Here is a 25,572-nt window from a genome sequence, read left to right on the forward strand (position 1 = left end):
ATGTCCCCTCTAATATTTCTACCAATCACTTTAAATCTATGCTCCCTAGTTACTGACCTCTCTGCTAAGGTGAATAGACCCTTCACCTCCACTCTATCAAGGCCCCTCAAAATGTTGTACATTTCAATCATATCTCCCCTCAGCCTTCTCTGTTCCAATGAGAACAATCCAATCTTTCCTCATAGCTGCATTTTCCAGTCCTGGCAATATCGTCGTAAAACTCCTCTGTACCCTCTCCAGTGCACTTACATCCATTCTGTAATGAGGTGACCAGAAAGTGAAATTGAAAGTGAATTGCTGTCGGAAGACCTTAACTGTGAAGTTCATGCTGAAAGGGAACTACTAAATCATTGAAGAAAGGAGCTGAAAATCTACCTGAGCAAGTACAGAGCTTTGAAGGACTCTATGGTGGCAACCAGTACTCTAAATGCTGAGTGGACTCACTAGTAAATCTGAAAGACATATTTTTGTTATATCTGATAGCAAATGTGTAATTCTGTTAATTCATGTTTAATTTATGCTAATTTTAGTTTGCTTGCTAAAGTAAAATTTATAAAAATGAAATTTTGCCAATTCGGTTCTTCACTTGGAGTCATTTAGTGGAGTCGATTCTTTTGGTTGGTTTGTGATCTCCGTGGAGACAACAAAATTGGGAGCTCATCCAGGATGTGATCTAAATTAGGCTGCGAAATGGGCTCACTAGAATTTTAAAAAGTTTAAACAAACAAGATTTTACATTTACTTTTGCAGTATTCGGTGGGAAATCAACGAGTACCTTTGATGCTCAGGCCTTTGTGGAGAAAGAGGATTTATCTCAGTGCCATGAAACAGTTGACAAAAGATAATTTGAAGGCTTTGGCAGGGAACCTAGGGGTAAGCGTAAAATCAGGGACTAGGAAGGCAGAGACCACTGAAATATTGGCTCATCGCTTGAAGCTTGTGAAAGAAAAGGATGTTTCTGCTAGGGTTCAGGTAGAACTAGCCAAATTGAGTTAGAAAAGATGAAATTAGAAAGAAAGAGGAAAAGACAGAATTTGAAATAGAGATGAAATTTGAAAGAGTGAGATGGAGAGGGAAAACCAGAAATGCTAAATTTTGCATTAGAAAAGGGAAAGGCTCAAAGCCCGTGGATGTGAATTGGAGCTAAAAGACAAGGATGATCCAGAGCAAACACCTTGTAGTTTTGATTTAGAAAAGAATATATGCTTGGTACCTTAATTAAATGAAGAGGTATTAGAAATGCACTTTGCATCACTCAAGAAAATTGCCACAATCTGAATTGGCCCGTCATCTTGGAAAATGCTCCTACAGTGTTTTCGTAGGGAAAGCTTTAGAGGTGTATGCACCTCTTTCAGATTATCATTCACGAGACTATGACAAGAGTAAAGACTGCTGTTCTCAATGCCTATGAGTTGGTACCAGATGCCTACAGACAGATATTAAAAAATTTTTAAAAACAGGGCCAGACATATATAGAATTTGCTAGAGAGAAGGAAACGATGTTTGATATGTGGTATAGATCAATAAAGATTGCCCAAGACTTTGAGAACCTTAGGGAAGTGAGTCTGATGGAAGAATTCAAAAACAGTGTCCGTAAAGGAATAAGGTCCTGGAAGAACATAAAATTGGTAAAATAAGGGATGCCGCAGCAATGGCAGATTAATATGGAAATGATCCAAAAAAGCAGTAGTCACAAGCCCCAGTTTGGAAACCTTCAGAGAAATAGGAAGTTTGATAAAAGAGATCTGGTTCTATTAAGAAAGATGGCAAAAGGTAAATGCACAGTCCTCAGGTTAGTATAAGGGAAAGTCCTGAGGACAAGTTTGATTCGAGAGGACTGACGTGCTATTTTTGTCATTAAAGAGGGCATGTGAAGGCTGAGCGTTGGAAGTGGAAAAACAAGCCCATCGCATTTCTACAGTCAAATGGTGTCTCTCCAGGAAATACTGCCCTAGCGGGTAACATTCATGATAAGCAGGTAGTTTCTGCCTTGTTCACTGATGAAGTGAATCAGGTTGAAGAAAGCTATAAAAGTTTTCTGTATGAGCGTGACGTATCCCCACGTTTTCTGCTAAGGCAGGCAAGTCAGTCCCTGATGTTGGCAGGTGACATTAATTTTCACTCACACCATCCCCTCCACCCCCTGGTAGTTCACTGAATACGAAGGTGTTAATTCAGGGTACTGATGGAAATTATTTTCCTTTCATAATTCAATGGAGTTAGTGCATTGCAGAATACATGCCACCCCCCACCACCCCTGCCCCTCCACCAAATGTTTACCTGGATAAGGTTAGCTAATCCAGCTGGATTGGAGAAAAAAAATTCAAACTTTGGGCACATTAGTCGAGATGGTTTAATGCTACACTACATGTTGTTTTTACTCTTGGGGTCATTGGGGGCTTTAAATGGAGCTTCTTTTTTAATTCTCTCTCAAATTTCTCAAGTTCTTTTTGCACTGACCAGAATAAAGAACACTTTCACATTTTGCACCCAGAAATAGCATCCAGTGTTCCAAGGGGACTGGGTGCAGGATTTCATACAGAATAAAACTCTCACTACTCTACCCCCAACATGATGATTGACTCCAATCTTGGGACTCCCCTCTGAATGCAGCTTTTCAACATGAACAATTAGCCTCACAGGTCTTCTCTGCTCCAATTCCAGGTTTAGGTGTATTCTTGTGTCTCACTGACCTTGGACATAGCACTCAAAAGTTGCAGTCTGACGAGCGTACTGTACACTGTTTTAGCATTATATTCACAGGTTAGTCCTCTATTCACTTTGTTGATTGCTATTTTGCAGGGATAGTGCCTGTTAAACACCAAGCCTATGTATACAGATACCCAAATCACACTGAACTGATTCAACATATGAAATATGCATGCCATCCATTTTTCTTCCAATGTTCCCAAGGAGATCGAAGAGGAGTTTTCCAATTTTCCTCACCCTTAATTGGCTTGGGATTTTAAGGCATTTCAACTGTGGGGCAGGTTGGATGAACCAGATCAGATGCCGTCTTATCATTTCTGTATGATCAATGTCAATATTGATTTTTATTTGCTACTTTAATTCAACTGGCTTTGTAGATCCTTGGCTGCCTCTTCAGATTTGTCTGCTGATCCTAACTTGCTTCTCCTCACCCACCATTCCTGCTCGATATTGTCTGAACTTGACCAAATGGAATCAGGGTACTATTGTAAATGAGCATATTTGCCAAGTTGTAACGTCTAAAAGATCACTCAAATCAACATTTAACTTAGCATTATTCATGAACCCTACCTTGTTGATTTGGCTAGTTTGTACACATCCAGGGAAGTAGGTTTGACTTCCAGCATAATACGAAGGCACCACCTGCACAGCCATACTGTAGTCCACACTGGTATTTACCGATGTGTGCTGGAAGGAAAAATAAAACTTAGCAGCTCAACTTTTGAGTTTTTAAGGAACAGGGAAAAGCTATATGGCTCAATAAAACTGTCCTTTTTTGAGACATCTCAACCCAGCCCAACATCTCACCATATCTCAATTTTTGTTCTCACTAAGGAACATATTCATTTGCACCTTAAATGTATATACATTGGGCTTTTACCCCCACCCTCTGTTTTGCATTTCAATTTTTTACCCACTCAATAGTCCATTCCTAGCAGTTTTTCCCCTGCCTAGTGCGAAGTCACAAAAAAGGGTGCTTTTTCCTTAAATGCTGTTCATTTGAAGATGTAACAATCCAGTTGTAAGTGATTAAATGGTTGGATGGGTGCCCTTGTCCCCGACCTCCATCTGCACCAATATGAATGCAGCCACTACAGCAGGAGTGCCAAACATCCAGCTTGCCATGTCCTGCGCTTGTCCTGAAATGGGATACTATTCTCTCAAACTTTTAAACTTTATGCCACTGCAGAGTGTTTCCCCTCTCCCCAACATTTTCCGACATTACCACTCCAGCATCTCAGTCACAAAGGGCAGGACTCACATTAGGAGTGATCAGAAGCTGAAGGGGAGAGAAAGGAGGAGCATGAAGAGGTGCAGGGCTGGGCTGCAATACATGGAGGTGGGCCAAGTAGAGCCGGTAGGTGCTGGGGAGGAGCACACCTGCTCTTCCACGCTCCACAGAAGGGGAAATAAAACAAAAATAAAAAAATGTCCCACCATTTCTTAAGCAGCCTGCAGCAGTCCCTTTAATGACCATTGTTTAGGCTGTTGCAGAACTGGAAAAACTAGGCTGATTTTCCATAGTACAAGCTCCGCGTTTTAACGCATTTTGCAGAAGGACCCTCCTTTCCACAGTTAAATTGATCCAGTGCTAATTTAATCCGCCCAAGGGTGTCCAAAAACATTATGGACTAATTTGGCTGTGGCCATGCTACTAGTACAGGTTAGATGCAAGACCCCGCACCCAGAAATTGAATACTAAACCTGTTTTACATCCCAAAGATGGCCAAAATCATACAATTACTAATCCAGTGCGTCCAAATAAATTTTGCTGAATGAGGCCCATGCTAAGTACGAGGATATATGATCAAATCCACTATGTAGAGTCCGACATGTTAGAGAAACTTCCAAGCCTGTTTGTGAAGAAGGCACTGAGACTAGGATGCCTTGGTGAGGACTGTTTATTGCTTGCCAGGGAGCTTACTTCTACACTCCTACCACCACTCAGCCAGTGCTGGCTGGCTGGCTTTATATATACATGAGAACAATTAACTAATCAACACACAACACGTCTTCACCCTATTACCTTCAACAAGGTTTTTAAACATCCATTAACAGAACTTTTGACACCAACAGATTCCCCTCTTTTCTATAAATTAATATATATAAAAATAATCACAGAACTTTGTTTTCTCCTCTGTTTGAAACAGTGTGCCATTAAGACTGAGCACAGTGCCAGCAGCTGCACCTGTTCCCTAAGCAACAGCAGGAGACGTGTTGTGATGTAAAAACTAGCTTCAACCGGTTTGAACTAGAGAGAGTGACACACCAGCGAAGCGTGCTTGCCTTGAAGGAAGAGAATTCTCTCAGCAGAAATTCTACAATGAGCTACAGACTGTTTTAATTGCTTAAGGAGAGAAAAACCTTTTGAACAAAGCATTTGTTTTGCTGGAGGTAGCAAAATTCCTTTTCTTTACTTCCAATCTAAGAGTCTTTGCTTCAAGATTGACTCTCTCTTGACTGATTATGTTTTCTGGAATTTCCAGTAAAGTTTTGACTGAAATCTACCAATTCTAAAATCCAAATAATAGACCTGTTGTTATACTCCCTGTTGAAGGAACTGTGTGACACCTGCTACAGCCGAAGTGTTTTGAAGGTCTATCAAGTAAAGACAGTTTATCAAATCCGCGTGGAGTCTTTGAGCGGCATGTGCTTTTTCTAATCTGGCCACCTCATCAACTAGGAATGTAACTCACAAAGACTTATAACCCAGTTATTTATTTATTCTTAAGAAACAGCTAATTTTTAAAATCAATTAACCATTAGATTTTGAATGTATGTATGTGAATGGGGGAGTTAGAATAAATAAGTTATAAGGTCTTTAGACATGAATTTGTCTCAAAAGTGCTTAAGATTTAGTTTATTAATAAACATATAATTAGTTGTCTAAAGATACCTGGTTTGGTTTATTTTTATTCTGGGGGGTACTAAAGTGTTTGATTTAGCTGTTTTCCGGGGTGTTAAGTGGGAAAACTTTAATAATATGCAGCGATCCTTGGAGTAGTGGGCCTGAATAGATAGTCTTGGTTGTAACAATATAAAATGAAAAAGAGACAAAATAAAGATACATTTTTCTGTATCTTACATTATTATACCATTAACCTTCATCAGCACCAGCAATTAACATACCATATATTTATTTTATTTTTTTAAATTTAGAGATACAGCACAAACAGGCCCTTCGGCCCACCGAGTCTGTGCCGACCAACAACCACCCATTTATACTAACCCTACAGTAATCCCATATTCCCTACCACCTACCTACACTAGGGGCAATTTACAATGGCCAATTTACCTATCACCTGCAAGTCTTTGGCTGTGGGAGGAAACCGGAGCACCCGGCGAAAACCCACGCGGTCACAGGGAGAACTTGCAAACTCCGCACAGGCAGTACCCAGAATCGAACCCGGGTCCCTGGAGCTGTGAGGCTGTGGTGCTAACCACTGCGCCAATATTCTCCCCTTTTAACAAAGAAAACTTTAAAGAATTACAAAGCGATCTTAAAAAAATGTCCACATTTTCCTAACTCATCATTACACAAGACGGCCCTCTTTGAGGACATCCAATAATTTATTTGAACAAGCACCTCTCTTCATAAAACAATCCGACAACTGATGACTTGCATCGACTCATTTTATTTTGGACATTTCTTTTATACTCAAGATCAGCCCTCAACCTCTTTTCCATGACACTTTTGTTGAATGGACATTGTCCCAGAGAGAATGGTCATCTATAACAACCTATAGGAATTTTTTTTTCCGACTGCCCCTATTAGAAGAGTTCCTTTAAAATACTCGATAAATACATAGCCCATATCGATCGCTTCTATCAGTGCAAGTGTCTCAGCAGCTAAGGTGCTTTTAAATATCCTCTGTATTTCCTTTGATTCCCAGGCTAATGGACAATATTTATCATTACTTCCCACCAAAAATATAACGAACCCTGCTGTGCTCAAAAAACATTCTGAAAGTTTATCGTGTGAGGCGTTACTAAAAATGACTAATTTCATTTCTTCTGGCTCACCAAATGTTGGAAACTTGAGTGTACATTTGTCTAAACTCAATTTCTTCAATGTCTTATTTGCTTTCAGCACTTCCCCAACAGTAGCATGTTTCAGCATGGTGCTCAATTCTAATTCTTCATCAGCAAGCATCTGGTCTAGTTTGTGTGCACAGCCAGTTTAATTGCCCGATTAAGCTCCTTAACTGGTCTGCTTCTTCCTTGGTTGCAGAGTCTTCCTTTTGAGAGGATCTGGCCTGATTTATTGGGATCCTATTAACATTCTCTAGGTAAGACTGTTAATTTAGGATACAAAAACAAGAAATGCTGGAAACACTCATCAGGTCTGGCAGCATCTGTGGAGAGAGAAGCAGAGTTAACGTTTCAGGTCAGTGACCCTTCACAGAACTGAGGGGCTCTGAAGAAAGGTCACTGACCTGCAACGTTAACTCTGCTTCTCTCTCCACAGATGCTGCCAGACCTGCTGAGCGTTTCCAGCATTTCTTGTTATTTCAGATTTCCAGCATCCGCAGTATTTTGCTTTTAATTAACTGTTAATTTAAGGTTACCCCAACTTAGTCTGCCTAATATTCAACCCTATATAGTTAAAAGCTCCAGAAGCCCGACTTCCAGTTTTAAATTCCTGTAGAACTTTACCTACCACAAATTTCTCAAATGCCACAGATCCTGCCCACAGAAAATCGTCCACATGCATCAAGAAAATGCCTGCTAGTTTTTCTTCATAGTACCAATAAAACATTGCTGCATCCGCTTTTAGTTGAGTACAACCAGCTTTCAATAGGACGGACCTAACTGAAAAATACCACACCCCCTGGATGCATTGTTCAGCCCATAAACACACTTGTTTAGCTTCCATATTTCCCTTCTATATCTCCAGTTTCTTTTGGTGGCTTTAAAAACACTTCCCTTTGAAAATTCGTCCCTTTGCAAAAATGCTGCCATGATGTCAATGGACTTGCATTCCCATGTGCGTGTCGCTAAAATGGTTAGGAAAATCCTGAAACTTGCTTTTTCTGCTGTTGGGGAGTCTATTCGAACTTCTTGGTCACCTAGTCGTTTCTCAAAGCCCCAAGCCAAAAGTCTGGCCTTTGCTTTATACGTACCATCAGGAAGTACTTTATCTGTACAGATCCATCTATGGGACAAATGCTGGTTGTCCTCTATCTGGCACCTCCATGTATATGCCAAACTCCAACTGTCAAGCTCTTTTTGTTTTGCATCCTTTACCAACTTACCATCTAACTTGTTAGTAGCCACTAGAGTTTCTCTACCACAAGAGCTCCTACTGCTTGTGGTGCTCCTCGCCTGCTCTCTGGTCCTTGTTCTTGTGAAACCACGTCCCCTATTAGATTTCCTATCCCTTTCTGGACTGCTGCTACTCGACCTGTCCCTCCTACGACCAGACTTCTTTTCACAAGTTCGTGACCTTTTCATTGGACTATGATCATCTTCAGGCCCACTGTCTGAACTTACACTACTTTTTCTGGCCTTCCACATTTTCACTTCTTTCTGCCAATCTATAGGGCTGAATGTATACAGCAAATGTTTGTATTTCCCTGTTTCCTTCCCTTTCAAAAATGGTGGCTTCCCTCACTAGCCCCCTCTGGCATGTATGTCATCCAGTCCCAACTTTGGTAGTTGACCTTTGGTATAAATGGCCATATCTGGATCTTCACTATCACTTGGTCCATTCTCAATTAGCCTGTTATCTGCCACAATCTGTTGCTCATAAAGGTCCAACATATGTGCATGCAAAGTACATGGTGCATCATCAGTGTCCATCATTTGCTCAGATTCTGTCAATGTATAATCAGTGCCAATAAGCCGAGAGGAATGTACTCCAACGTTTTGGTTGCCATGTTACAAAATGACCATCAGTGCCTTTAACTTTTCCTGGGACTCTCCATCCTTTCTGCCCTTCTCTTTTATAATATACCATTTCCTCAGTATTAAATTTTTTTTTTGATGGCCTGATCAGATACCTCAAAGCTCTCCTGATTTTTTCTGAAACCTCCGCCTGAATAAATGCTCTTCTCCTTGCATGCACGGAATTCAAATGTTCCGCAAAATCTGAACTAATTGTAGTCCCCCCTAAAGCCAGGGGATGATCCCACATTACCGAAGGTATTTTCAGATTCCTGCCATAAACTAATTGATAGGGACTGCAGCCCTCAACCATTTGAAGCATGTTTTTCACATGTACTGCCCACGGTAGAGCAGTCATCAATTTACAATTTGATTGGTCAACTAAAAGTTTCTGGAGCGTTTTGTCAATCATGGCATGATTTCCTCACAAATCCCATTACTAAAAGGACTTCCTGCTGCCCTGTGCATTGCTACAATAGTCATATTTTCACACATACTCCTGAACGCATCATTGGCAAATTCTCCTCCGCTGTCAGTTAGTAACCTAGCTGGCACTCCCAGTTCCGTTCCTATCCACCTTTCCATTATCTTGTCCACTATTACTTCTTTGTCTTTACTATAAATTACCATTGACGGACTGAATCTAGTCACTAGGTCTACAAAGTGTAGAAGAAAAATGTTTTTGTCTTTATCCCATACCTTCAAGTCCATCGCTACGGTTTCATTTCAGTCCCTCGCTAATGGGAGACTCATTACTGGTCGTGATGGTTTCCTCCTGTATTTTTTTTTTTATATACAGATATCATCCTTGATAAGTTTAGTGTCTTCTTCTACTTTGGCCTCCTTGTTTCGAGAGACAATGGGTAAGTGCAATGGGACAGCGGTTTGTGAAGCAGCGCCTGGAGTGGCTATAAAGGCCAATTCTAGAATGACAGACTGTTCCACAGGTGCTGCAGATAAAATTGGTTGTCGGGGCTGTTACACAGTTGGCTCTCTCCTTGCGCTTCTGTCTTTTTTCCTGCCGACAGCTAAGTCTCTTCGACTCGCCACTCTTTAGCCCTGCCTTTATGGCTGTCTGCTAACTCTGGCGATCACTGGCAACTGATTCCCACAACTTGTGATCAATGTCACAGGACTTCATGTTGCGTTTGCAGACGTCTTTAAAGTGGAGACATGGACAGCCGGTGCGTCTGATACCAGTGATGAGCTCGCTGTACAATGCGTCCTTGGGGATCCTGCCATCTTCCATGCAGCTCACATGGCCAAGCCATCTCAAGCGCCGCTGGCTCAGTAGAGTGTATATGCTGGGGATGTTGGCAGCCTTGAGGACTTCTGTGTTGGAGATACGGTCCTGCCACCTGATGCCAAGGATTCTCCGGAGGCAGCGAAGATGGAATGAATTGAGAAGTCGCTCTTGGCTGACATACGTTGTCCAGGCCACGCTGCCATGGAGCAAGGTACAGAGGACAGAGGCTTGATACACTCGGACTTTTGTGTTCCGTGTCAGTGCACCATTTTCCCACACTCGCTTGGCCAGTTTGGACATAGCAGCGGACGCCTTTCCCATGCGCTTGTTGATTTCTGCATCGAGAGACAGGTTACTGGTGCTAGTTTAGCCTAGGTAGGTGAACTCTTTTACCACTTCCAGAGCGTGGTTGCCAATATTGATGGATGGAGCATTTCTGACATCCTGTCCCATGATCTTCGTTTTCTTGAGGCTGATGGTTAGGCAAATTCGTTGCAGGCAGCCGCAATCCTATCGATGAAGACACTCTGTGTGGGATGTTACTGCAGCATCGTCAGCAAAGAGGAGTTCCTGATGAGGACTTTTCGTACTTTGGTCTTTGCTCTTAGACGGGCAAGGTTGAACAACCTGCCATCTGATCTTGTGTGGAGGAAAATTCCTTCTTCTGAAGATGTCAGCAGACGTGGTCTCTTCAAACTACTAGCAAAGATCGGATGTCCGACAAAGCTACTAAGTATCATCACCTCATTCGATGACAATATGAAAGGCACAATTCAGCATAGCGGCGCCTCATCACACCCCTTTCCTATCCTGAGTGGCGTGAAACAGGGCTGTGTTCTCACACCTACACCGTTTGGGATCATCTTCTCCCTGCTGCTCTCACATGCGTTCAAGTCTTCAGAAGAAGGAATTTTCCTCCACATAAGTTTAGTGTAGTCATCTATTACCCCCGCATCTTTTAACAGAATCTTCAACCTATGACAAGATGGATGTGTAAACTGTTGATGTAGTTTTCAAATAATTTGCCTTTGCTCCTTTAAATCTCTACCCCTGGATGCCATTAATACTACTTTAACATCCTGCTAAGATATGTTAGGTCTCGCTAAAGGAATACAATAATGTCCCAACTGTGTGAACTGCAAAGCTACAGATTTCCTTATCATGTTCCATATCCAATTTCATCTGAGCCTTTTTTATACATGGCTTACTTAACATAAAAGGTATTTCACTGAATACTACATCTGTACTAATAAAATGGTTTACCCCTGCTATTTTACACTGAATTACCACTCTTTTTAGTCATTTCAACTTCTGGTCATCCCCAAACTTGAAACAGGGAGAACTGTCACATTCTTTGACCTTACTTCAGTCTTCCTTACTTAAAGAATCCATGTAACACCTTAAAACCAGTCCACTCCACATACTGTGGATGTACACCCACTGTCAAGAACTGTGTAATTGAATGAATCTGCGACTAGGACACTCAGTACCGGACTGAAGCATCTCGTGACCAGTACAATTCCTTCTGATTAATCTGTTACGTCATCCTCACCTTCCACGTCATGTTTCATCTCAAAATCCCCGTTATTCCTTTTTGGACAATGCAACGCATAATGATACTTTTGAGTCACATCAGAAACACCTGTTGACCACCCCCTTGGTTATTCCTGCCATAATTGCCCAATTCCTGCCTTCTGTTAAAGCTGCCAAAAGGGTCTCCATCCTCATTCATTTCGTTTGCGATTCTCCTTTCATGCTGACGTTTGGGCCTCATATTTGAACGGCCTCGAAATGCTAACATTGAATCCTCTACCTTCGGTGTCACCAGTGAAGAGCCCATTTGCATCCAGAGAGGAATGTTTTCCCAAAAATATCTTCAGGGTGTCAGACATCTGATCAAAAAGCATATCTCTTTCTTTGAATCTATCTCCAGTTAATACCAAGAGCCTATCCATGTCCAATATCCCAGCACAATCTAATAATTTGAAGGCAAGTACTGATTTAGGAATTTCCAAGTAGAATTGCTGCAACCTTGCATAAACTCAATTAAACTCCATAATATATCCTTCTATGGAAGAACCATCCATTTTTCTAAATTTATCAAAGTCCGACCACGCCTCATAAGCACTCAATAAGTTATCTTTCATATAAATTTTATCCACCATTTATCATCCATTTTAACATTGTCCAAACCTTCTTCATTGTCCGAAATGATGAGCCTCTAGCTCAGAGAACACTTTGCCCCTGATCTTGCTTCTGGCAGGAAGTGGAAGTGCAAGGGCTATTCCTTGCTTCCTTTTTGGTAAAGACGTAACCGGGTCCATAGACCAACTTCATTCTTCCAATGATCGCAAGGTTCAGCTTCACAAAACAGCGGTGGAAAATCATATCCTGACATCTTACACCTAGTGTCAGTCATCTTTCTTCAAAGAAAAACTCCAATTACAGCCTCCTCAAAAAAAAAACTCCAATTCTAATCTGTGAAAACAAATCTTCGTCTCTGATCTTCACTTTCAGGCAACCAATGTTAGATAAACTTCCAAACCTGTTTGTGCAGAAGATACTGAGACTAGGATGCTTTGGTGGAGACTGTTTGTTGCTTGCCACAGAGCTTACTTCTCCACTCCTGACACCACCCAGCCAGTGCTGGCTGGCTCTTTATATATACATCTGAGTACAATTAACTAATCAACACCCAACACCTGTTCACCCTATTATCTCCGACTACTAGGTTTTTAACGTCCATTAACAGAACTTAGACATTAACATGACATCACTGCAGTAGAGGGCAAGTAAGAATGGCATGAGCACAGGTCCTCAGCCAGAAACAATTCCTGATGTGACAAAACACAGACATATTCATGACATGTCATTCCATCCTCATCCAAACAGAACACTGCTCAAACAATCTAATCCCCTGAATGGCCTGCAAAATTGGGTAGTGTGATGGTAGTGAGCCTGATCATCAAGCACAGTGGTATAGATGCAGGTTTGAGTTCCATTACACTCAGTCCTCAGTGGTGTCAAGTAGAGGCTGTGATGTTTTCCAGGTGAAAAGAAGCAGGGCAGTTTCATAATTGGGTCATCTATGGCACCTCTTAATTGGTTGTAAGAAACATTAATTGTTATTTTTTTGGCAGCAAGTTCTCAGGTCAGATGGTCAATGAGGGAACAATTAAGAGGAAAAAAATCTGTCAACAAAAACACGCAAGAAAACTGGAAAAATTAACTTTTGACAGAAGGCACTAATTATGGCTTATAATCAACATGGTATTTCTTGCTACATAAATTAACATAACTCCTGCATTTGACTGATCTTCGATTAGCCTAGTTCACATGATTAAAAACCAAACCAGACTAGTTCTGTTCCAATGTCATGTCAATTCCTATATTTTCAGTACGGTGAAAATGTGACAAAAAAAATGCCATTTTTTACTTAATAAAAATCTGGCTGCCATAGAATGTTAAGTTTCACTAGGAAAGAGGACCTTCCTCATCCTTTACATTTGTTCTTGAATAGCTAAAAATTTCATTTTCTAAAATGTTTAAAGGCCATTTTTTCCTCGGGTACTAATGGTTTGCAATTTTAGACATCACAATGTAGGAGGAGGAATTGCAGCCTTAAACTCTTAGGCAAATGCATCATGAGCTTTGTTGGAAATCCATTAAGACAAATCAAAACAAACTTGCTGCCTTCAATACTTAATCCTTTTGCATTTGTGCTCTGAAAACTTAGTAATTTGTGGACTTGCACTGAGCTCCTTTATCACCAGTTCATAGAACACAAGGCAAAAATGAACAGTGCATACAGAAGAAAACACTCAAATCAACACAGTTCATACATTATATCGCCCAAGAATCTTATTTTATATCCAATTCCTGCAAAAGACCAAGGCTGCTGATAAGATTATTCTGAAGATTCTTTGATTTAATGATTACGTGGATAAATGCTGCTGGTGACCTGAAATTTAAAAGTACTCAAGAACACAATCTAAAAGCTGCCAGAAGCCATCTTATCGTTGCACCCCCTCCCCCAACCGCGAAGTCTAAATCAGGAGCAGAAATATATGTAAAACGAGACAAATGTGGTAGCTACTAACTTATCTGCAGAATCAATTTGTGTGAGTTAATGAATCGGGTCAGCCATGGCTCAGCTGGTAGCACTCTCCCCTCTAATTTACAAGGTTCCAGGTTCAAGTCCTACTCCAGGGCTTGAGCACAAAAATCAAGGCTGATACTCCAGTGTAGTATTTAGGGAGTGCTGCCTTTCAGATGAGATGTTAAACTGAGGTCCCATCTGCCCTCTCAGGTAGACGTAAAGGTTCCCATGGCACTATTTCAAAGAAGTGCAGGGGAGTTATCCCTGGAGTCCTAGCTAATATTCATCACTCAATCAATATCATAAAGAGAGATTATCTGGCCATTATCAGATTAATGTTTGTGGGAGCTTGCTGTGCACAAATTGGCTGCCAGGTTTCCTACACTGGAAAATGACTACACTTCAAAAGTACTTAATTAGCTGTAAAGTGCTTTGAGATGTCCAGTGGTCATGAAAAGTGCTATATAAATGCAAGTCTGTCTTTAATTATTTTATCAATAGCTGTAATGTCCATTTAGCCCCCTACGGAAAGGCTTAATCTTCCAGGTGTGGTCTTCTTTATTTTTAAAGTCATTTTACACTTGATTTTTTCAGAAAGTAGAGGCTTTTCATAAAAACTGAAGGACAAAGGATTAGGTGAAAAAAGTGGTTTCAAGTGTTTAAACTATGCTTTACACTTCTGTTTCAGTAAATTAGCATGAATATTGCAATAACAAATCTACTCTTGAATTTAAAAATCTTTGCTATCGATGACGTTGAATTGTCCCCATCTCTTGTCCACTTACTATTTCTATCGGTGTCAAGCACTTGCAACTACCCGGTCCATCAGAATTGAACTACTTGCGAACAGTTACTGAGCTCAGTAGTACAATCAAAATATATACATTTCCTTTCCATATACTTTCCTGACCTCCCTAGACATACACCTCCCAGAGCTGATGGTGTAGTTGATCTGCACCTAGGCAGATCAGCACCTAACCCAAGAAACTAGCAAAAGCTGACAATCTTTTTTTTAAAAAACTGCCAACTGAAATCCTCAAATACAAACATGCAAAAATAAGTAATTAAATTGAAAATGCAGTGGGAATATAGCTTTGTAATACAAATTGCAGAAATACTCAACATTCATTAAAGCACATTGGAGCCAAATAGTAAAATAATGTAAGACTGAAGGAGGATTTAAATGTTTAAGGCACAGCATTTATGTTCATTACTGTTTTTTTTAAACTCAAGATAAAAACCAAACCAGTATGAGAAATTATGCAATTGGGAGCCTTTATTACAAAAGCACCAAAGGAAATGCACTTTGGAAAAGCAGGCTTAAAAGGGAAAGTAAAAGAAAAATTAAGTCTCATACATTAAAAAATGCATTTCCGGAGCAAATGTACAATATGGCTAAACTGATTTACAAAAAAATGAAGTCTAGGCGACGGACCAACATCCAGAATGCAACATACTCAAGATGAAGAAAGGAAAGAAGAAATAATTCAGGTGGTGCAGGTACTAAGTTTGGGCTTATAAACCCAAAAAGCAGGTATGGCAGTAAACTTTTGTCATAGTGAACAAATTCTAGGCAAATAGGATCTGAATATCAGGAGACACTAGTTAAACATCTGGAAGTTAAAAGTGAGAAAGGAAGTCTGGAAGAATGTCTTTCCATCCAAAAGAAAGAATCACACAATAAACTCAAAGAAACGTCGTTGAAAATATAACTGTAGGCAATTGGCAATTTCTGGAGAGAAGAGATAGTGATAATGGTAGGCTTTTAGTTGCTGCAGCACTTACAGATGCATTTTCAGTTTCTTACCTGATTATAGAACATTTCAACAGGAGCTACAGATGTCTGAATAAAAGCTGGTGCTGATACCTAAGAGCAATAAAAATACAAGACTTAAAATAGATAAATGGGCAACTTAATGCAGAGAAATGCAAGGTAATGAATTTTGCTAGGGAAAAAAAATAAAGGGACTGCGAGTATACACTCAATGGAAAGAACTGACAGTGTATTCTAGGTCAAAGTTCATTGGGTGAATGCAGTCCATGGACTGAATGCTTCATTATCACAATGGGAAGCTTCAAAGTTGAATCGCTGATCAATGCTCAATTACTTCATCTCAGATCAGAGGAATGGTGAGGCATTACAAGGCCTTTTCATCAACAGGTCAGAAAGAGGTGGGAAAAAGACAAAGTTTGCCTAACCTGGAAAGTGCCTACTTGTGGACAACAGTATTGGACTCTGCCACAATGTACCCACTCTAACCCAGACAACTGCACAGCTAACAGTCCCTATTTCAGTTCATACATACATGAATAGCTACTTCATACTACTAGACAATGGAGAGCCAATGCTGCCTGTGTAAACACACCCCAATGTGAGACACCACCCTTTGCAATTACAGGAGCCTTAGTTTCTCTGTTGCTTCTCCTCTTGAAAGAGGAAGCGAGAAGTAGTAGTGCTGGTAGATTCCAAGTTATCATGGTCAATTTTGTTTTCAAAAAGTGGTGCAATATGGTTTATAGAAGCGACCACACTGGAGGTGTGAAAAGTATTTATCATATTCCCTCAGGAGCAATTCCAAAAGATAACCCTTCCCAAATTTTTTTTTGAGGTACATCACCTATCCCCTTAGGCCTGTTACACTCCTTTAAGGTATGGGATGTCAAAGCAGTAATCAGCCCAACATAATTCATGGCTTTTATTATGTAAGGGATTCAGTGTTCAGCTTCACTTTGTGCCAAAACTATCACTGGTACTGTAAACCTGTCTAATACAAATATATCCTCACAGTTACCATTTCCACATTCTGAGAGTTTGGGCACAAAAATCATGGCAATTTAAAAACTTTACAGTAATGGCCACAGAGAAAATTGAAACACTAACTTGTACAGTACCATGGATCAGATTTACAGGTTTGACTCTGCACTAAGGAGTTTCTGACTTGAATCAAGACACTGCAGCAGAATTGCTGAATGGGACACATTCGGGCAGCACAGTGGCGCAGTGGTTAGCACCGCAGCCTCACAGCTCCAGGGACCCGGGTTCGATTCTGGGTACTGCCTGTGCGGAGTTTGCAAGTTCTCCCTGTGACCGCATGGGTTTTCGCCGGGTGCTCCGGTTTCCTCCCACAGCCAAAGTCTTGCAGGTGATAGGTAAATTGGTTGTTGTAAATTGCCCCTAGTATAGGTAGGTGGTAGGGAATATGGGATTACTGTAGGGTTAGTATAAATGGGTAGTTGTTGGTCGGCACAGACTCAGTGGGCCGAAGGACCTGTTTCAGTGCTGTATCTCCAAATAAATAAAAAAACCAAACAACTCCAAACAAGGGCAGAGCAAACACAAAAAAAGTCTAGTTTATTTTTATTTAGGGATGCACATAAAAATTATAGGTTATTAGAACTGCAATGCACCATGGGTTTTGTACAACCGACGAGTCCCGTTTATATAGCTCATTAATGCCAATCATTGAAATTTCACTTACCTCACACTGCTCTTTTTCACACCCTACTACAAACGCCTCAGATGAGTTGTGTGATGGAACATAGTTCTGGTACCACTGTTGCATGGTATCCTACCAATACAGAAATAATTTCACAGGCCATTTTTAATGCTTAGTCTATCACTTATTATGGGATTGAAAAATACTGAGTTCCAATTCACCTTTAATAATGTAACATACAGTTTCTCCAAAAATAACTCGCGCCACACAAGTGCTCAGCAATGACCATCTCAACAAGAGAGAAACTAACCATGTCCCCTGGCATTACGATCACTCAATCCCCCACTAACATCATCCTGGGGGTTACCACTGACCAGAAACTGAACCGGAGTAGCCATATGAATACTGCGGCTACAATAGGTCAGAGGCTAGGAATCCTGTGGCGAGTAACTCACCTCCTGACTCCCCAAAGCCTGTCCACCATCTACAAGGCACAAGTCGGGAGTGTAATAGAATACTCCCCACTTGCTTGGATGGGTGCAGCACTAACACAAGAAGCTTGACACCATCCAGGACAAAGCAGCCCGCATGATTGGCACTCCATCCACAACCATTCACTCCCTCTACCACCGACACACAGTGGCAGCAGTGTGTACCATCTACAAGATGCATTGCAACAACACACCAAGGCTCCTTAGACAGCACCTTCCAACCCCGTGACCTCTACCACCGAGAAGGGCATGGGCAGCGGACGCATGGGACCACCACCACCTGTAAGTTCCCCTCCAAGTCACACACCATCCTGACCTGGAACTATATCGCTGTTCCTTCAGTGTCACTGGGTCAAAATCTTGGAACTCCCTTCCTAACAGCACTGTGGGCGTACCTACCACACATGGACTGCAGCAGTTCAAGGCATCCGCTCACCACTACCTTCTCAAGGGATGGGCAATAAATGCTGTCCTACCCAGCGACGCCCACATCCCATGAATGAATAAAAAAAACTTCAAAGATGAAACCAAAATTGGAGGTCAAGTTAATTTTTTTTAAAGACCAAAAGAAGCTGCAAAAAGATACTGATAAGATGGAGAAATGGACTAAAGAGTGGCACGTAAAATTCAATACCATTAAGTGTGAGATGATACATTTTGGTTTAAAAGAAAGCAATAATTATACTCTGAATGGAAGTATACTCAGTCTTATGGAACAGTAGTGATCCGGGAGGTACAGGTTCACAGGACATGAAAAGCAGGTTGATAAGGCTATTTAAGAAGCTAATGGAATTCTAGGTCTTATCAAGAGCTATAGAACATAAAAGCTAATTTGTAATGATAAACCTACATTACACCTTAAGACTTCAGTTGAGTACTGTGTACAGTATTGAGCTTTGCACTGAAAGATTTCGAACCTTTAGAGAGGGTACAATGCAGATTGCATTTCTTCATAAAAAACAGCATCTTCGTCAAAGACTTGAAAAAACGAGTCTTTTGTTAGATTATGGGCCAATATAAATAAAAGTGCTTAAAATTATGGAAGAATGGCATGGAGAGATAGAAGTAGACTCTTTCAGTAGTTGAGAGGTCTAGAACAAGAGGCAAAATTAAATGAAATTTAAAACAGCAATAGAAGAGGTGGATGAAGGAAAAGGGGTTGAAGGGATATAGGAACAGGTGGCAAATGCAATTGGAACTATTTGCACATGCAAAGGGTAAACACTGGTGTGGATTGTGCTGGATATCGGACAGTATTGTATCTTGGACATCTAAGGGAGTCATGGGTTAATAATCGAACTTCTTTGCATCTTAGAGCAACTGAATTTCCAAAACAAATAGGATAGCTTTGAAGTGTTAGAAAGCATAGCTTGTCTTCTGCTCTGTGTCTGAATGTTAAATACAAATAGTGCTTGTGCAAAGAATTAAGGGGTAGTAATGATGTCAGCTATCAGTGATTAAGGTGCAATTTAGTAGCTAGATTAATAAACATAGGCAGAGGAATCCATTAACCATAATACAGAAAGGTAACACATTCTTCAAATAATTTGAGAACAGTTAAATTAGGAAATTTTGTTTGAGCAAAGTAGCTTTGGAACAAACAACTACAACTATTTCCGTAAATAAACAGTTTTCAAACTATTCAGAAACAGATAACCAGCAAGTCACCACCGAAACAAGATGAAGTGTTTCCTGCAAGATAGAGAATTTTTACCTGCTCAGGCTGACCTGAAGTAAAATATTGTTTTCAATTTAATCTATGTAATGATCCCTTTCGGATTCCTGATTTCCAGAGTGAATAACTGCTCTAAACACACTGTTCTGCCATATAGTGTGACTTTACCAGCCGTATCTACCAAACTATGTATATGTGAACCTTAATTTAGGCATTATTTAATTGTGTAATAGTTGTGCAGATTGCTAAATGTTACTCATTCATGGAATGCAGGTGTCACTGGCAAGGCCAGCATTTATTGCCCATTTCTAATTGCCCTTGAGAAGGTGGTGGTGAGTCACCTTGACAACTGAGTGACTTGTTAGGCCATTTCAAAGAGCAGTTAAGAATCAACCACATTGCTGTGTGTCCGGAATTACATACAGGACAGACTGGGTGAAGACAGCAGATTTCCTTCCCTAAAGGACATTAGTGAACCAGATGGGTTTTTACAACAGTCCATAGTTTCATGGTCACCATGACAGATAACAGCTTTTTATATGGAGTTAGGTTAAAGATCAGGCATGATCTCACTGAATAGCACAACAGGCTTGAGGGGCTAAATAGCCTATTCCTGTTCCTATATCCCAGATGTATTTAATGAACCAAATTTAAATTCCCCAGCTGCGATGATAGAATTTGAACTCACGTTTCTAGATCCGCAGTCCAGGCCTCTGGATTACTAGTCCAGTAACATAACCACTATGCTACCATTCATGTTCCAATTGAATGAAGTCCCATCTGAGACATATACATATGGTGTAGGCAAAATATGGTGCATAAAGAAGCATGATTTTCAACAGTTCTTAAGAGTGTTCAAAAGAAATAGAAAGCCACTCTCTGGGCAGAAGTTTCCCCATGGGCTTTGCGACCCCACTGTCAGGGTCAAATTGGAGTTAGAAGCTCTCAATATATGGGGAAGTGTCACATGGCTGTGATTTTCCCTGAATTGTCCAATTAATGGCCAGAAGGCAGGCTTGCCGCCAAATTAAGGAGGGTGGGAAGGCTTTCGAAGCTGGAAGTTCAATAAGAAGTGCTCCATCACTGAAGAAGCCTCAGGCTGCCTTTTCAGGTAAGTGAGAAAGAGGGTACCCAAAGATGGAGGCGCCCTCTCTCCAACGTTTTTTTTAAACTTTAAAATAATAAATGCCCTTAGCAGCCAGGCCACCACTGTGAAGGGGGATTCCCCCTCCACAGGGCAGCCTGTGGCTGAAGGGAGGCAGGTGGGGAGCGACTCTAAGCAAGCCTGGAGCGCTGGTCTCCTGCCGGGTGGCTGTCTCCAGGCAGCTGCACTGTTCCGACACAGCCTTCAGGAGGCCTGGAGCCTCAAATTCCAATTGGACTCTGAGAACAGGCCTTTAACTCTTTAACTGGTTCAATTGGTTACCTGCTGCTTATGGGCAGGTAGCCCTGCCACCCCCACATTCCGCCGAGAAATGGCCCGGAGGTAGGATGAAGCCAGCAAACTGGCACACCAGCCAGTGGCCGGCGACACAAAATTATGCACCTACCCATCTCCACGCTTGCCCTTATCAGGGCCTAAAAATTCAGCTCTCCATTTCTAGTTAGATTCCTTATACTCGATATTAAAGTCTGTTCTGTATACTGCCTCATCCAAGTGCCTCGTGCTTACTCGAAGTGTGTCACAGAATGGTTACATCACAGAAGGAAGCCATTTGGTCTGTTCTGTCTGTGCCAGCTCTCTACAAGAGCAACTCAGCTAGTCCCACTCCCTAGCCTTTTTCTCCACCACACACTCAGGTACTGCATTCCAGATCCTAACCACTCACTGCATAAAAAAGTTCATGATGTTGCCGTGGGTTCTTTTGCCAATCACCTTACATCAGTGTCCTCTGGTTCCTGACCCTTCCACCAATGTGAACGATTTCTTTCGAACTACTCTCTCTAGATCCCTCATGATTTTGGACCCCTCACGATTTTGAATACCTCTATGAAATCTCCTCTCAACCTTCTATTCTCCAAGAACCCCAGCTTCTCCAATTTATCCACGTAAATGAAATCCCCCATGCCTGGAATCATTCTCAAATCTTTTCTGCACCCTCTCTTAAGCTTTCCTTAAGTATGATACCCATAACTGGGCACTATAATCCAGTTGAGGCTGAACCAGAGTTGTATAAAAGGTTCATAACTTCCTTGCGTTTGTACTCTATACCTTCATGTATACAGACCAGAATCCTGTGTGCCTTTTTAACCATTTTCTCAAGTTGCCCTGACACCTTCAATGATTTGAGCACATGTATCCCCAGGTCTCTCTGCACCCACTTTAGAATTGTGTCCCTTATTTTATATTGCCTTTCCTCATTCATCCTACCAAAATGTACCACTTCACACTTCTCTGCATTCAACTTCACCTATGTATCCGCCTAGTCCACCAACCTGTTTATGTCCTCTTGAAGACCATCACTATCCTCCTCACAGTTCACAAATTTGCAAATTTTGAAATTGTGCCCTGTACATTCAAATCTAGGTCATTAATATATATCCAGAAAAGCAGTGGTCCTGTGGAGCCCCATTGTACACCACCTTCCAGTTCGAAAAATAACCATTAACCACTACTCTGTTTCCTATTACTCAGCCAACCTTGTATCCATGCTGCCACTGTCCCTTTTATTCCATGGGCTTAAACTTTGCTGATATGTCTATTATGTGGCACTTTATCAAATGTTTTTTGGAAGTTCATGTACACATTAGCCGCACTACCCTTATCAATCCGCTCTGTTACCTCATCAGAAATCTCCAAGTTAGTTAAGCATGATTTGCCTTGAACAAATCCGTGCTGACGTTCCTTAATAAATCTGCACTTGTCTAAATCACTGTTAATTTTGTCCCAGATTATTGTTTCTAAAAGCTTTCCCACCACCAAGGTAAAACTAATTGGCTTGTAGTTGTTGAGTTCATCATTACCCACTTATTTGAACAAGGATGGAAGGATTTGGCACTAACCCATATCCAAGAAGGACTGGAAGATTATGGCCAGCACCTCTACAACTTCCTCCTTCGGCATCCTAGGATGCATCTCATCCAGTCCTGGTAACTTATCAACTTTAAGGACGGCCAGCCTTTTTAATACCTCCTCTTGATAAATTTTTAGCCTATCCAGTGCCTCAAATACCTTCTCTTCCACTTTGACTTTGGCAGCATCTTCTTCCTTCGTAAAGACAAATGGAAGCACTCATTTAGTACCTTAGCCATGCCCTCTGCTTTCAAGCATAGATCTCCTTTTTGTCCCTAATTAGCCCCTCTCCTCCTTTTACTTTTTACTATCTATATGCTTAGAGAAGACTTTTGGATTCCCTTTTATGCTAGCTGCCAGTCTCTTCCCATACTCTCTCTTTGCCTATCGGATTTCCTTTGAACTTTCCATATTCTCACTTGTATTATCAACCTGACTGTCACGTACCCACAATTTATGCTTAATCTTACTCTCTATCTCTATCATCCAGGGAGTTCTGGCTTTGCTTGCCCTACCTTTCCCCTTAGTGGGAATGCACCTCGATTATACCCGAACTCACTCTTTAAAGGCAGCCGATTGCTCCGTTACAGTTAGAACCACAGAAAAATTACGGCACAGAAAGAGGCCATTTAGCCTGTCGTGTCCATACCAGCCGAAAAAACTAGCCGCCCAATTTAATCACACCTTCCAGCACCTGGTCCATAGCCTTGCAGGTTACAGCACTTCAGGTGCATGTCCAGGTATCTTTTAAAAGAATTGAGGGTTTCTGCCTCCACCAACATTCCTGGCAATGAATTCCAGACACCCACCACATCTGGGCAAAAAAGATTTTCCTCTTGTCCACTCTAATCTTTCTACCAATCACATTAAATCTATGCCCCTTAGTAATTGACCTCTCCGCTAGAGGAAACAGGTCCTTCCTGTCTACTCTATCTAGGTCCCTCATAATTTTGTACACTTCAATTAAGTCACCCCTCAGCCTCCTCTGTTCGAAGAAAAACGACCCTAGCCAATCCAATCTTTCCTCATAGCTGCAAGTTTCAAACTCTGGCAGCATTCTTGTATATCTCCTCTGTACTATCTCCAGAGCAATTATGTCCTTCCTGTAATGTGACCAGAACTGTACGCTAAAGGCCTGCTCGGGTCCACAAAAAAAAAACCCGACTCGAGCCTGACTAGGCCCAAGTCCTCCCATTTTTTGTCGCGCCCAACCCGACCATCAGTTAACTTACCTTCTGTTTTTCACTTGGTTGCTGATCTGCACAAGCTTAAAATAACAAAACCACCTTTCTAGTCCAAAAATTAAACTAACATAGGAGCCACTGACCTGTGATAGAGCGTGTCCGACCCGGGCCAACCTGAGCCCGAAAGCCAGACCTGGAAATGCAACCCCAACCAACCCGAACCCGACACATGTCGTCGGGTAGCCAGCCTTCACTGTATGCAATACTCCAGTTGTGGCATAACCAACGTTTTATACAGTTCCATCATTGCATCCCTGCTTTTGTATTCAAGACCTCAGCCAATCAAGGAATGCATTCCATATGCCTTCTTCACCACTCTACCTACCTGCCCTGCCACCTTTAGGGACCTGTGGACATGCACTCCAAGGTCTCTCACTTCTTCTAGCCCTCTCAATTAGAACATGGCTACCCGACCCAAACCTGACGACACGTCAGGTTCGGTTCGGGTCGTTCTGTTGGGTCTGGCATTCGGGCTCGGGTTGGGTCGGGCCAGGTTGGACACGGTGGCCTTTTGGTCAGGAAGGGAAAGGGAAGTAAGAGTAAGCGTCATTAATTTTCAGTATTCGGGTCGGGCACGGGAAAACAAACAAAGGATGCAGGCCAGGTCCGGTTTAAATTGCGTACCCGAGCAGGCCTTTACTCTCAATATCCTCCCATTTATTGTGTCCGCCCTCACTTTGTTTTCCCTCCACAAATGCATTACCTCACACTTCTCTGGATTAAATTCCATTTGACACTTTTCCGCCCACTCAACCAAACCATTGATATCATTCTGAGGCTACAGCTATCCTCTTCAAGATCAACTACACAGACAACTTTTGTGTCATCAGCAAATTTCCCAATCAGACCTCCCACATTTAAGTCCAAATCATTAAGATATACCACAAACTGCAAGGGACCCAACACTGAGTCCTGTGGAGCGCCACTGGAATCAGTTTTCCATTCGCAAAAACATCCAGCGTTTACTACCCTTTGTTTCCTGTCACTGAGCCAATTTTGGATCCAACCTGCCACATTCCCCTGTAACCCATGGGCTTTCATTTTACTGATCAGTCTGCCATGCAGACCACATCCACTGCACTACCCTCATCAATCCTCCTTGTTACTTTTTCAAAAAACTCAGTTAAGTTAGTAAGACATGACCTCCCCTTAACAAATCCGTGCCTTTCAAAGTGGCAGTTTATCCTGTCCCTCAGAATTGATTCTAATAATTTACCCACCACCAAGGTCAGACTGACTGGCCTATAATTATTTGGCCTACCCCTCGCACCCTTTTTAAACAATGGCATAACGTTGGCAGACCTCCAATCCTCTGGTACCTCGCCCATATCCAGTGAGGATTTGAAGATGATCCTCAGTACATCCGCTATTTCTTCCCTGGCTTCCTTTAACCTGGGATGCAATCCATCTGGCCTTGGCAATTTAACCACTTTCAAGGATGTCAGACCCTCTAGTACTTCCTCTCACTAAGCTTATTGTATCTAATATTTCACACTCCTCCTCTTTTACTGCAATGTCTGCATCATCCGTCTCCTTTGTGAAGACAGAGACAAGAAACTCATTTGTCCACATCTTCTGCATCCACGTGTAATTTCCCTTATACATCTGTGACAGGCCCTACCCTTTCCTTAGTTATCCTCGTGCTCTTAATGTACTGATAAAACATCTTTGAGTTCTCCTTGATTTTACCTGCCAATAGTTTTTCATGTCCTCTCTTTGCTTTTCTAATTTCCTTTTTTTACTTTCTACACCCCTCTAGCTTTTCTAAACTA

General features: G+C 41.5%; 1 protein-coding gene across 2 annotated transcripts in view; it reads right to left on the reverse strand.

The window, feature by feature from the left end:
* The window catches only part of raver2 (ribonucleoprotein, PTB-binding 2), a 144,079-nt gene that overhangs the window by 47,414 nt on the left and 71,093 nt on the right, over positions 1-25,572 (reverse strand). For both annotated transcript variants that reach the window (XM_068037310.1, XM_068037311.1), the window contains exons 12-14: positions 17,420-17,509; positions 15,748-15,807; positions 3,280-3,396 (exon numbers count right to left, since the gene is read on the reverse strand). In XM_068037310.1, the coding sequence (XP_067893411.1) occupies positions 3,280-3,396; positions 15,748-15,807; positions 17,420-17,509 (267 nt within the window). The remainder of the gene's footprint in view (positions 1-3,279; positions 3,397-15,747; positions 15,808-17,419; positions 17,510-25,572) is intronic.

Source organism: Heterodontus francisci, chromosome 8 (assembly GCF_036365525.1).
Source record: "Heterodontus francisci isolate sHetFra1 chromosome 8, sHetFra1.hap1, whole genome shotgun sequence".
NCBI classification, from domain to species: Eukaryota; Metazoa; Chordata; class Chondrichthyes; order Heterodontiformes; family Heterodontidae; genus Heterodontus; species Heterodontus francisci.